We start from the raw sequence: 14,519 nt of genomic DNA on the forward strand, positions 1-14,519 counted from the left end.
TCTGTGTCCAAAGTCAAGGCTAGAATCCCTGATTTTCACAGTGGAGTCAGAGAATTTAGCATAGAAAGCATTTGGTCAGAATGAGGGGGCATTGCCCTAATGTGCCAGGAAGTAAGAATGTGTGTGTCACAGTCACACAAAGACAATTAGCAAATTGGTTTCCTATGGCCTTGTTGCCAGCATTCCCAATAGCCACACTAAGCTACAAGGGACTTACTATACAAAAGAGAGTCCCAAAGGGACTGGAAGCCTATAATAGCTCTCAGAAAGTACTTGGCACGATATCTGTGGTGGAAGAGAGCCAACCTGATGGTAATAAAGGACTCATTTCTTCTTAGCTTTACTAACTCCGGAAATATTGGAAACAGATGCTTCAAAGAATGACATGGGGCTACGGGGCACCAAAATTCAGCAGCCTTTGGAAACACAGGGTCGTTTTAAAGCATAAACAACTTAGAGTTGCTTATCACTCTGAAAAGGACACAAACAATTTCAAAATTACAGGAGAGTCCTAAGTGCAGGTCTTGACACACAACAGCACCATAAAACTTTACCTGAGTTGTGTGGAATTGGTTGTGCAAGGTCAAAATGGAGGACAACGCTAATGTTAAATAACCTAAAGCTGTGTCTATGATAACCACGTGCATTCCAACAACAGGGACAATATTTAAATCACACTCTCCATCCCCAAACATTAAAAACTGTCTTTGTTCAGTACTGAAAACTGCATCAATAGAAGAGCCTGTAAATGTTATATTTTTAACCCTTTCCTGGTGTTCACTTCCTATATCAGTGTTAATATTGTCACAAACAGCTGCTTCTCTATCTGTTGTGTCTATGCGTGTGGTTCAAAAAAAATCAGTGATGACTGACTGAGAGAGTTTTAATTTCATGAACACAAGTTGCCTCATTTCTAGACAGCTCAGAACATAATATTTCACCTGATCTGTCCAGTGGAGACCTATTAGCAAAAGAAGTTTTTATTGTCTTAAAATAAATAGAATGGTTTCTTAAAATCTTGTCTATCTGTCATTTCTAACTGTCCATAACGTATTCCCATAGTGATTTATATGCTGGCCTTTGTTGTCCAGAATCCTCATCTCTTACCCTTTATCAGCTGGAAAGGGAAATTGCATATTAAGGTAAATTGCCACTCCTGGTACTTTTTTTCTCAACTGGTAGTTTTCTGTTACAGACTGGCAAGAATTCAGACCTAGAAAGAAACCCAAGCATCCTTGATTTAAGGGATTTGATTCACTCTTTCTGAATTCATGCTATCTAAATCACAGCAGGATGACTTGTAATCAAAGTTTTTCAAAAAGAACATAAATTTGGGGAAAAGGAAAAGGCCATTCAGCCCATTGCAAGTCATCATGGTTAACACAGTTCCTCCAGAATAGCATCTCGCTTCTTCTTTAATGACCTCAGTACCTTCAATTCCAAACTTGGCTCAATAGGCTATTGAAAAATTGTATTTCTCTTTGAGTGAAAAGTACTTCCTTGTGTCGGTTCTGAATTTCATTCTTTTCGCTCTTTTCCATTTATACTTTTCCATTCAGTCTTTTATTCTCAGACAGTGAGTCAAGTGTTATTGAATAAGGTTTTTCCACTCTGTATTTCTGAGAGTAGATGAGTTTGTAATTTTTTTTAAGATGAAAAAAATAACTAGGCCAAGATTAGATATAACCATTTAGGATATTGTACACTTCAAACCAGATTCCCCTCATGTGTCTATGTCTTTCACCTACACCATGTTGAGGGATGTGTTTTAAGAATCCTGTAACAATGAATCGCTGGGATTAAGTTTATTGCTTTTTTCCCCTTTAATATTGTTGGCTCTGTTTCCCTTCCACCCTGATATGATAGACATATTGCAGCATAACATTAGCCGTGAATGATTTTTGTGTTTTAAACTAGTGAACTTGTTGCAATATTCTCATTGCTTTTTCTAACTGTTTCTTATTTAAGAAGGAGATACATTTTTAATCCACTTTGTTAGAAGCCCAGGCATCTTTTGTGTTAATTTGTTTGAATAGCACAGTGATGTTTTATTTTCTGGATGAAGCCAAATTATAATCAGTATAGAAGTGTATCTGGTGATAATTTAAAAATCAGGTAAATCATCAAATACAGTAGGTCTATATATACAGCTATATTTTGAAATTAAGACAGCCTAAGTATATTACTTTAATGTTATATGAATGTGAATATTAATAGGTCAGTTTAGATCCATCTCCAAGGTCATGCTTTGCAGATTTGGTATTATTTTATTGTTATTGGGGATACTGTAAGCTTCAGGTTTTCCCAAGGTCATCTTTATTCCAAAACATTAGTATAATTAGTATCAATTCAGTGTTTCATGAAGTTCATGCTGGAAGTTATTAACTGTGTTTCAAGTATCAGAGAAGGCAAGGACAGATTCAGTAATCTTTTCAACTTCAAAGGCACAACTGATTCCTCTAGTTTTCTGGTTAGTGAGACAGACATGTACATTTCTTATTAGTGTTGCTAATAAATTTGAAACGTATCAAGCATTTTTTTCTCTCCTACTGTTCCTTTCCTCATTTTTAGACCCTGTTTTGGATATTAACACTTCACATCATAATGTAAACATACAGTTAACTTATTTGTTACATGTTTTTAACGACAGTGATACTAAATTATATACTTTGTCTTTTTTGAATAGTAGAGAAAATGTGTCAACATTCTGCAATATAGAGTACATTTAGAAAAATTCTTCTCAGTTTTTACAGGGCACTATTAAAGTCCACAAAAATCTCTCCCCCCCCAAAAAAAAAAATAATAGAAATGTATATATATATACCATTGGAACTCATTTAAATTAAGCACAGCAACAAAGCATCAAGCTCAACAAACACTACTGGAATATCTTCCCTGACTGTTAAATAGAAGCTTGTTGTATTTCCTTTAAAAAGCCTGCACTCTTGATACTGTATCTCCCCCCATCCCCAAAAATGCATACCAAAACCATAGCAAGATCTTAATAAGAGTCAGACACTTGTGGATTGAGCCCACCCAAGTGAAATACAATTGATAATTCTAGGGCAGATTCTGATGTTTTTATTTACACTGAATATGTGGAGAAAATACCAGGTACTAACGGGGTCTTTAATCTAGTGGAGAAAATCATAAGAACCAATGGCTGGGAATTAAAGCTAGACAAATTCAAATGAGAAGTAAGGAACACATTTTTAGAAAGTGAGGATTATTAGCCATTGGAACAAACTACCAGGGGAAGTTTTCAAATCAAGATTGTGGCTTCTTTTCTGGGCAATATACTTTAGTCAAACACAAGTTATTGGGCTTCAATACAGGAGTAACTGGGTGAAATTCTATGCCCTCTGTTATAACGGAGGTTAGATTAGACAATATAATGGTCCCTTCCTGGATTTAATAGATTCAAAGATTAACATTTATGAATAGCACATTAAACCATGGGCTGTCCCACTGAAATCAGTTGGGCTATAATAATATAGTAAGGGACTACTCAGCATGAAAAATGGTATCACTAACTGCTCTTTTCTTGGAGGTGGGGTGCTTAGTTATCTCCAGATCTGCAAGGGAGCCTGAAGTTAAAAATAAGTCTCTGCAGATAACACTGAAAACCCAAGTAAATTTCAGTCATCCCACACCTACCTTTTAGAAAGTGCAGTATTCAAAGTATAGGAGATCACAAAAATAGTTTGCCATCTAAGTATGATGTAAATATAAAATTAATCATTTTTTGGCAATGAAGAGTGGGGAAGAATCTGTAGACAATCATTTAGGGTATGTCTACACTGCAATAAAACACCTACAGCTGGCCTGTGTCAGCTGACATGGGCTGTGGGGCTATCAAATTGCAGCCTGAACCTGGGCATTTATACTTCAGTTTGATAGCCGGAGAGCCCGAGCCCGTTGAGCCTGCATAAGCTGCCATGGGCCACCTGCGGGTGTTTTATAGCAGTGTAGGTATACCCTTCACACACAAAAATTAACAGGTAAAAAGGAAATTTTTCTGTCTTGTTTCTTATATATTCCATTTATTCTTCATTATCAGAAATCTCTAGACCTGAATAAAATGTAGGAACTATTATGACCCATGTCAGCACTCTAGAGATTAGATAAAAATGGCCATTACGATGATATCCTTTCCCTTTTAGGCTTGTTGATGGCTGGCTTTATACAGAGATTGATAACTTCAATATTAAAGGTTATAAGACACTGAAGGCATCAAGCTCTTTTTATATATATCTTAGAAGGCCTGTGTAGGTGTAAACATATGCCACGCTTTTTTGCCTGCTGTACATGGAATCTGAGCAGAAGGAAGGTAACATTTTATCCTTTTACAATCTTTGAGATGAATTCTCTGTGGGTGATTTTCACAGAATCCCATTTTCTTTGTGGAAAATGTAAGGGTTTCTCTCAACACATAGGACCCTCAAATCGGAAATTCTCCTAAGTGTAGGGCTGTAGCATCTTGGAGCTTTTGTGCAGTCAGGGAAAACATGCAGCATGCTGAGAAAGAGGCAGAGCTGGTAATATTCCTATGTCTTTGCTTAAGTGAAGACAAAACTATTTTGGAACCTCTGGCGCTGGTGCCTCCTGAAGCTGCTGTGTAGGTGGATTAGATTTTTTTTAAACAGTCCTAAATTCCCCAACATTCCATAAAAGTCCATTTGGACTTTTTCTGGACTGAGCTTCCATGCTAGTATTATGTTTTAGAACTAGGAAAGAAGTTCTGTAGTTTGATCTTGGGATCAGGGTTAACCTTGTTCTTTAAGTTCAGATGTCTTGCTCTCTGTTTCTTTCCGTTTCCAGGGATATGCTGAGACCTCCAGCTTTAAGACTCTATCTCAGAAGTCTGGATGAAGCTTGGAGACTCAGTGCATTCTTGAAACAGAGCAAAGGAGATTGGGAAAGAAAAGAGCATAAAATAATCATCAAGTCATTACAGGGTGGGAATCAATTCTCATAGTGTAGATGCTAATGCATTTGACAGGATCTCTGGAGAAAAAAAAATCATAGCATACAGAGTAGTCCATATTCTGGACTTAGGCTGCATATGTTTAGGTCTGTAGGAAAATCCTGAGGTTGGTAAACTGGTGGGAGCTGATTAAAACTGGGGAAGAGAGAGAGGAAAAGAGTTGTAATTTCCTTATCTGGTTTGAGTGAAAGCAGACACAAATTTGTTTTTAAGTTACAGCCACACAGTTATAAAGTAGTCTATAAAACAACTAGCTGTTTAAAATGCTGTCAGACAAAACTGCTTTTAAGATTACAAACTGATAGCTCTATTTATTATTAGTGGTGAATGTGAGTAAACATACAGTAGCTATCTTTGAGATATAACTCGATCCTTATCTCAGTCACTGTTTAACAGTTCTGGGCCTCTTTGCCCCTGCATATTCTATGACTTCTCCTTGCTTTGTGGTTTATCTCTCTGTCAATATCTCAAAGTACTGAGGTACGTTAATGAGATCATGTGGAAGAAAAATGAAGGCACAAGCAAAGAACAGATAATGCTGAATATTCTTTTGATATCAAAGGAGCCGGGGAATGGAAGCACTGCCCAGGTAATTCTTACAGTTTAACTTGCTTTAATAAAACAGATGCTCTAGTCAATTTTTTATTCCTATACCAACACCAAGATAAAAAGGAAAGGGGAGAGAAAAAATGAGAGTAATCTAACAGTTCAGACTGTTGAAATTCTGTATGGTTAAATAAAAATAGTCATATTTAATTTAAACTAAACCATAATGATCAAACACTTAGTACCTCCCTTAATTTACTGTAAACTCATTTTAATATTTAGTTCCACAGATGTCATTTATACCTCTTTATACCAGAGCCATAATAAAAAAAGAAGTGAAGTGGGCATGGATGTGCAGTGAAATGTTTTACAGAAACGCTTGAAGTTCCCAATGCAGCTGCTAGGAAGTAGCACAGTATCCTGTATTATGTGCAATGACTTTTGGAGATGTTTTGAGGCATTGCTCTATAAAGCTTTGAACATTTTGGCACAATCATTTCACAAGTGAGTCAGACACCCACATATGAGCAATATAATTGAATATATTAAATAATGCATTTGTTTTCTTTTGCTATCTGACTGTTCACACATTATTATACTCATACCTGTATTATTTTTTTTATAGTTCTTTAACAGTTTAAGCCACAGCTATCAAGGCTTACAAGATCTGTGTCTGTTTTCCTGCCAGTCAGAAAAGGGATTTAACTACAGAAAGAACAGTGAAGGGAAAAAAGACTGGTGAAATAATGTCTGGGAGGGAGAAGAGGCTTCCATTTTGGAGGGCTGTGAGTGTGGCACAGAGCCAGGCATACTAGCTCAGGGGATTCCTTAGCTGTCCACTTGGGTCCCTTTGTGCTGTTCTGGCAGGGCAAAGGGACATAAAACCTGGTAAAAAGGAAACTCTTCATATACAATGTACTTGTCCTTTCTTCCGTTCTCTAGATTTCTTTCTTCTGCACAGTTTGGTCTCATTTTGTTATGCTTTCCTCAACGTGGCAGTTAAGGCTTAAGACCTGCCAGACAAATTTATAAAGGAGTCCCCTCTTTCCCAGCATCAACTGCACTCCGATTTTCCAAGTTGAAGTGTAATACACAAGCAAAGGGATGTCACTTAATATTTACAGGATTCAGCATAAGTTCAAGTATGAATGTGGGTGTGCATGTGAGCGAGTGAAAAGTGACTACGGAGGCCTTTTGTAAAATATAATGTTAGTTATTGAAGGAGACACAGGAACTTCTCCATATTGCTTGCTGATCTTTAGGCAAACAAAGACAACACCTGGCTCCAGGGCCGGCTCTAGGCACCAGCAAAACAAGCTGGTGCTTGGGGCGGCACATTTTTAGGGGCGGCATGGCCGGCGCCAGAATGCCGCCCCTAAAAATGTTCCCCGGCCGCCCTAGCTCACCTCCGCTGCTGCTGCCACGGCGCGCGAAACAGCTGATTCGCGTGCCGCTACTCGCCCTCCCTCCCAGGCTCTCAAACCTGGGAGGGAGGGGGAGCAGCAGCGTGCAAATTAGCTGTTTCGCGCGCCGCGGCGGCTCGGGGTCTCCTCCTCCCTCCCAGGCTTTCAAACCTGGGAGGGAGGGGGAGATCCTGAGCGGCCGTTTCGCGCGCCACTGCTCCCTCTCCCTCCCAGACTTGAGAGCCTGGGAGGGAGGGGGAGAAGCGGCGCCCGTGCCGCGGCCACTTGGAGTCTCCCCCTCCCTTCCAGGCTCTCAGACCTGGGAGGGAGGGGGAGACTCTGAGTGGCCGCGGCGCGGCTTCTCCCCCTCCCGCCTAGGCTTGAGAGCCTGGGGGGAGGAGGCAGGGCTGGGGATTTGGGGAAGGGGCGGAGTTGAGGCGGGGCCGGGAGTGGGGTAATTAAAGAAGGGGGTGGGAGGCGGCCAAAATTGTTTTTGCTTTGGGCGGCAAAAATCCTAGAGCCGGCCCTGCCTGGCTCACAAAACTTTAGAATTAACTGTCAGTTTTACTTTATTTGTGGAATAAGTAGAATATATCATAGGTACAGTGAGATATGGAATTACTGTAACATAAAATAATTTGATGTTCCAGGCACACTCTTAAGTATAGGAGCTACGTGTCCTGTGTTATAACCATAGGCATAGTTTTACTTCTAGATTTGGGGAGGCAGCTCCTGTCAGGCCAACAGGGCTCGCACGGAGGTGGGAGGGAAGGAATTCTGTGCCTGCCCAAGGTTTGCAGTTTGTGGAGTGGGGGCAATGCCTCCTTGGCCCATCCAAACTACACACATGTTATAACTCTTGAAAAGGCATCTCATAGGAATGATATAACCTAAGGGGTGACATTTTAAAACACCTCCTGAAAGGTATTATTTACTGTTAGTAATAATAAAACAGATTGAGGGATCATACACGCATTTTGAAGCTTAAATATAGAGTTATAATGTTAGTAAAATATCAGAAATACACCAAACAAAACACAAAGGAGATTGTCTAGCTGTTAAGACACCATTAGAAACCAATTCAAACACACTTTATCGACAGACATAAAATCTGGAGCAAACTTCCACTAATTTAGATTAAGGGATAGATGAACAAGCTGAGATAAAATAAGAACTAACAGAACCTTCACCCCACACTCAAACAGGAGCCAAAACTAACAATATTGTAGGTTTGAAACTATTTGAATAACTTCTCAATTTTATGAGCCCCTTCACGTCCTAATTCCTGCTGGGATAATAAACAGTAATGCCTCAGAAAGGTTTGTTCCTGTGGTAATTCCTTCGTGGCCTGAAACTAGCAATACTGGAAATCACCTGAATAGCATCAGAAAATTTGGATCAGGTTCAGTCAAGCATTCGGAATTTTGACTGCTTGTCTGAACCCATCCTAATGGTCATTCCAATGTCAGATTAAACATATTCTAATATACAGGAGGACTGGAGCTTACAAGTGAAACACTTCTTTACCAGCCTCCATTCCATAATGCAGATCACCCAAATGATCAAAATTAGCACTTAAGAAGCCAGGGAGTGAGATCCTATGCAAAGAAGCAACACTGCATGATGCAGAAAGATACAGCTTTGACATCAGCAGTTTAGTGTATCTCAGTGATTATAGTAACATACAGCAACCAAAAAAATGTCTATTTCAGAAAACTGGACTCCAGCCTGAAAAACCTAGAAATGTCTTTCATCCACATCTTTGGCCCTCAACAATGTGGGAATTCAACCAGTACCCCCCAAATACTTTCCTGTGTAAAGGCATAATCCTAATGAAACTCCACAGGGTAGAATCATCCTTTATAGGAAACGCCCCCCTTTTCTAATAGCCAGCGTTTTAATTTAAGAAAGACAAGCCACTATGGCCCTAAAGTGGCCATTTGGTGCCTAGCTGCTATTTACATCATCTCCCTTCCTTCCTTACAGTTGGTAGATATTTCTGTAATGTTTTCCGCTTTCTCTTATCATTAAGAAGGTCACGCATTTTCACACTGTGGACATTGTATATGTATTTTGAGATTGTAGGTCAGTTTAATTTCATGCAGAGGTCACAGTACTAAAATATTAATGCACTATTAGTGAAACAACTGTGGATATCATTGCCAGGATTGCCTAATCTTTTTACATTGGTTTTAGACAGGTTTAGGAAAAATCCTACCATTCCAAATAATAATAATACCAAGTTCTTATATAGCACTTTTTCATCCATAGGTCTCCAGGATCTTTACAAAGGCAAAGTCATTATCTCCATTTTACAAATGAGGAAACTGGCGCAAAGGGAGGGGAAAGTGACTTGCCCAAGGTCACCCAGCAGGCCAATGGCAGAGCCAGGAATAAAATCCAGGTCTCCTGTTTCCCAGTCCAGTGCTTCAGCTGCTAGGTCATAAACTTAAAAACAGTTTTAATGTGTTTATCATGAAAATGCTTCTAGAGAGAAAGGTTTTCAGAACATAAGTAGTCCTAGCTTTCCCAAGAGATTTACACCTCATTATAGAAATACGTCTTGACAGTATTTAAATGAATTTCTCTCTTTCTAATTCATTGGTGCCTTCAATGGATGACGGAAGATCCTCCTCCCACTTTTTACTTCAAGCCTAACTCAGAGGTTACACTACCTTTTTTTTTTTTTTTTTTTTTCCCCTAAGACTACATGAAAACTGCTCCTTAATCAGAGAGGGGAGATGTTAGTTTATGAAGCAAGGCACACAATCCTTTAATGCCAAACACCCTTTGCAACACTCCCAGTATGTGCAGGGCCTGTGAATAAGAGAGTAAGCCTAGGAACTGAATCTAGATTCTTTCCCAAGGCAGGGCAGGACACTACCAGAAACATCATCTTAAAATAGAGATCTAGGGAAAAGAAAATTCATTTGATATACTGTAGCTCAGGTAAGATAAAGACATTCCCTTAAATTAAAAGCTTCTTAAAATTTAAGACTAACAAGCATGAGAAAAATCTCCATTGTATTACAAGCAGGATTAAGTCTATAGAAATTTGAAATCCAAGATACTTATCTTGTATTCCACATTAGCACCAGGAAGCAAAATAATTAATTACTAGTAATTAATAATTAATAAAAATACTAACACTATGAATGCTACTAATAATAACCAGTTTAAAAAGTAATGATTATTTTAAAATATCATATTTTCATTTTACATAAGAGTTAAATTTGCAAACCTTAAAAAATGAAGTGCAAACGTAAATAAATAATTAAGTCACCCTATAAAAGTTTACACACTCATTGCTGGAGTGGTAAGAATGTTTTATTAAACCTTCTTAACTATTGTCATATGTATTTATTACTTTATATAAACACATATTTAGGCAAAATGTTTAAATTCCCTCCTGAGCATTTTCTATCCCCTTTAAAATTCCCTGTAATTTCCTATTTATAATGGGTTTTTCAGGCCATAACAAAGAAGAATACTGTACCTCTGGTGCTGAAGGCTGTTGCCGATGTGGCTGTGCTGGTTGTTAAGGCTACAGTGGTTGTGACTGTTGCAGTGGTAAGTGAGGGGATGACAGTGGTGGGAAGCAAAGTGTTGGAAACATCTGGTGAGTGGAAAAAAAAATATAAAATAAAATCATATCATGCAAACAAAGGAGAAGCATAATAATGGTTCAATTTGTAAATACAAGTATGTAGTAAAATGTATAAATTAAGACATGCTTAACACAGATTATTACAGGTACAGTAGGGTACCTTGAAATTCTTGACATATCACTCTCTAGTTTTATATTCAAACATCAAGGGAAAAGAATTTAAACCACTGTTAAAACGATCAAGTTTCCACAGATCTGGAGAGTGAATATTTAAGTGACAAGAATCCATTTCTTCACTGAGCCATTTTAAAGGTCTCATACAATAGAAACCAAATATAGATGAAACATGCTGTGTCAGAGTGGGAGATGAAAAAAACAACACCATCATGCTAAATAAACACACACATGTTAACGAGAAATGGCAGTATGTTAAAACACCTACTTTCAGACAGACTCAATGGAAAGAAAAAGGGGAAATTGCTACTAACTATAAAAGCTGCTTTTTTTCGGTTTGCTTGTCTTCTTCCCACAAATTTGTTTAAGACACAGTTGTCTGCTGAGATCCAGAGCAGAGTACATTTCAAACTCCTTACCCTTACTAACAGGCAAAATAGTTTTACAATCATCCTGAACATGGAATACTTAACATATAGCAGTATTTTAATAACCCCTAAGAAATTTCATTTGAAACCCAACAACCAGAAAGATTCATGGTAATTTTATTACTACGGGTGTGTGCCGAAGTGGGAAAAGGTGTAAATCTTCAACAACCGCATCCTACAAAATCCTCTCCATCTCTTGGTCATATTCTGAATTGAGTAAATGCTGATCTGCTAAGCTAAAGGCATTGCTTTTGGTCAGATCACAATCAAAATTCCTTATAGTAAAACATGATTTAAATATATAGGAAACAATCATACATACAGAAACACAATACTTAGATCTGCACTGCCAAGAGCAATAAAGATCAATGTTCCCTTTGCCTAGGAAGGGACAGTAAATAAGAAAAGATGAAAGGAAATAGAGGAAAACACTTCAATAAGGAAGATAAAAGCATCTGCACAGATTTTCCAGGCCTCAGTTTTAAAGGCAAAGGGCCAGATTCTGAACTCCTTATGGTGAATACCATTCTTACTCCATACATAGCCCCATTGGCTTGAGTGAGGAGTAAGTAAGTAACTTCAGAAGCAAGGTGCTACCCACATGCCTCAGGATCACAATCTGGCCCATAATTTCAGTCTTGCCTTGCTACAGAAAGATGTCATTTACTAAGGGCCCGATCATGTAGCTCCTTGAGCACCATCAGCTCCCAGTGAATTCAGTGGTAGTCAAGGATGCTCACCACTTCACAGGATTGGGCCCTGAGGGAGACAGTTCAGAAATGGGGTCCTTGAGTTTAGCATGGACTAATTACTTCCCTTGGCTTTTGATTTCACATATTTGCATTATTTTCAGGCTGGATGACAGATTATTTTGCCATTTTAAAAAAATTTCCCTGTCATTCCCTCAGTTATTTTGCCTTTGATAAATAACATCATTATTTGTTCTAGACTCTATACCTGCAGAATTTTCCACTTTGGAAAATATCAGAGAGCTGCACGAGATCACTCTTTCACCTTTAGTATGCTGATGTTTACACCTGTTCTTCAGTAGGAAATATTCCCAGGCCAGCAAAATTAAGAAAACAATCTTTTTAAATAACGAATGTAGACACATTAATCACTAGGACAAACTGTAATATTGCCTGGAGTGTGACTGCCATTATAATTAAATAGACCTGACTTTAGCAAGCATTACAAATTAATTAACATTTTATAAAAATATGTTATATGCACTGATGTATACAATTATTTCTCATAATGTGAAACCCCTTCTTAGATGGATAACTGATAAAATTTGCACTACATAGAAAGAAAAAAATGTGTACCTGATGTTCAATGCAAAACCTGATATATTTAAAAAAAAAGGCAGCTATATATCAGTTTTATACACAGAATATAGTGAACAAGCCTTACATTTGTTTTAGGTGACTTCCCTAAATGTGCAATTGAACCATTGTAAACTTCCTACTTCTGTCATTTGCATTTATGCTTAATAACAATCTTTTTCATCATTCTACTGAGTTTGTCACATATTGACTTGAACGGGTTGCCAGTGGACTTCGGAATTATTTATTTGCTGATTCTTTGGAAGTTTTCCTCACAAGGTTTCAGATTTAAAATTACATCCCTCACCTCTTACACCTTTACAAAGTGAGGGGGACTTGTTAATGGGCACTAGCAGATGATAGTAATATTGGCTGAACAAGAATAATCTTTTCTTATCTCAGAGAAAAATGAAACTAACTATCCAGAAATTAGCATCCAGATCAAGGCGTGACACCAAATGCCCAATGGACAGCTTGCCCTCCGCCTCAAGAATTAAACTAATTTACATATAATTTGCTCTGTGTTAAAATCAAAATAAATGTACACATAATAGTGGCATGTTCATGTTACTTTTTTAATAGAAGGAATATAAATTTATTGTGAAATGCCTGTGGTTCGGCAGCTTTGTTTATACTCTAAAGTTACTAGAAGAGGGCAACTGTCGAGCTGAGTTAGCAAGCAGGAGTCATCTTGTTTGCAGAGAAGATCCATCTGCACTCCGAGTTAAGTCTGAGTCTGCTCAGGGCCATGGAAACATCTTGCTCACATTGGTTATGTTCAGTAGAGTCACTCCTATAGTAACATCACATCTCATTTGGCACACTCACTCATATTAGTAACTACATACCTATCCTTACAGCAACTACAAACCATAAATGTTAGAACTCTGTGGACTGCATTTCATCCTTAAATCACACTTTGGCCAACCTAACTGTAGATGTTGGGTGATAGTTTTCAAAAGCATCTGAGTGACCAGGGCCGGCTCCAGGGTTTTGGCCACCCCAAGCAGCCAAACAAACAAACAAACAAAAAAAGACGCAATTGCGATCTGCAGCGGCAATTCGGCGGGAGGTCCTTCACTCCGAGCAGGAGTGAGGGACCATCCTCCGAATTGCCGCTGAACAGCTGGACGTGCCGCCCCTCTCGGGAGTGGCTGCCCCAAGCACCTGCTTGGTAAGCTGGTGCCTGGAGCCGGCCCTGTGAGTGACTTAGGAGTCAAAGTCCCATATTTATGAGATTTAGCCACTAGGGACCCTAATTCCCATTGATTGTTTCTGAGATGGAATCACAGAAATGTAGAGCTGGAAGTGACCTCAAGAAGTTATCGAGTTCAACCTCTGCACTGAGGGAGAACCAAGTAAACCTAGAGCTGTGAATAGGTGTTTTTTCAACCCGTTCTTAAAAACCTCCAATGATGGGAATTCCACAACCTCCCTTGGAAGCCTATTCCAGAATTTAACTACCCCTATACTTTATGTTAACGTAACCCCCACCCTTGCTGCAAATTAAGCCTATTACTTCTTCCCCGTGGCCACCGAGATTAGGACAACAATTGACCACAGTCCTCTTTGTAACAGCCCTGAACATATTTGAAAACTGTTATCAGGTCCCCCCCACCACACACACCCTCCGTCTCCTTTTCTCAAAACTAAACAGGCTCAGTTTTTTTAATCTTTCCTCATAAATCAGGTAAGCTCCTAAATCATTTTGGTACTTTTGAACAATTTACTGTTTGTCTCCTCGAAAGTGATTTTGCATAACAGCAAGCAAAACATTTTTGATTGTCTTACAATGAGAAAAACATTTGCAGCACACTCTATGCTTTCATTGTTTGCTGACATGGAGTGAGATATGGGTGATATATAGTGGGTCTTGAATCCTAGAAGGATGTTTCCTGCAAATCAGCCAGGTGGCAACATGTTCTAATATTCAACAAAGTACAGTAGAAGCTGCAGTTTAGGGCACAGAAATCACTATTGGTGTATTTTTAAAGCTGTGTGCTTGTTCAACTGGTGATATATCAAATTTGTATTAATCTCATGCCTCTA

General features: G+C 38.6%; 1 protein-coding gene across 3 annotated transcripts in view; it reads right to left on the reverse strand.

The window, feature by feature from the left end:
* The window catches only part of CADM2 (cell adhesion molecule 2), a 1,010,468-nt gene that overhangs the window by 43,297 nt on the left and 952,652 nt on the right, over positions 1-14,519 (reverse strand). For 2 of the 3 annotated variants that reach the window (XM_034792284.1, XM_034792276.1), the window contains one exon: positions 10,433-10,552. The exons of the other annotated variant lie outside the window; for it this stretch is intronic. In XM_034792284.1, coding sequence (XP_034648175.1) covers positions 10,433-10,552 — 120 coding nt within the window. The remainder of the gene's footprint in view (positions 1-10,432; positions 10,553-14,519) is intronic. 3 annotated transcript variants of the gene reach the window in all.

The sequence above is a fragment of the Trachemys scripta genome, chromosome 1 (assembly GCF_013100865.1).
Source record: "Trachemys scripta elegans isolate TJP31775 chromosome 1, CAS_Tse_1.0, whole genome shotgun sequence".
Classification (NCBI taxonomy): Eukaryota; Metazoa; Chordata; order Testudines; family Emydidae; genus Trachemys; species Trachemys scripta.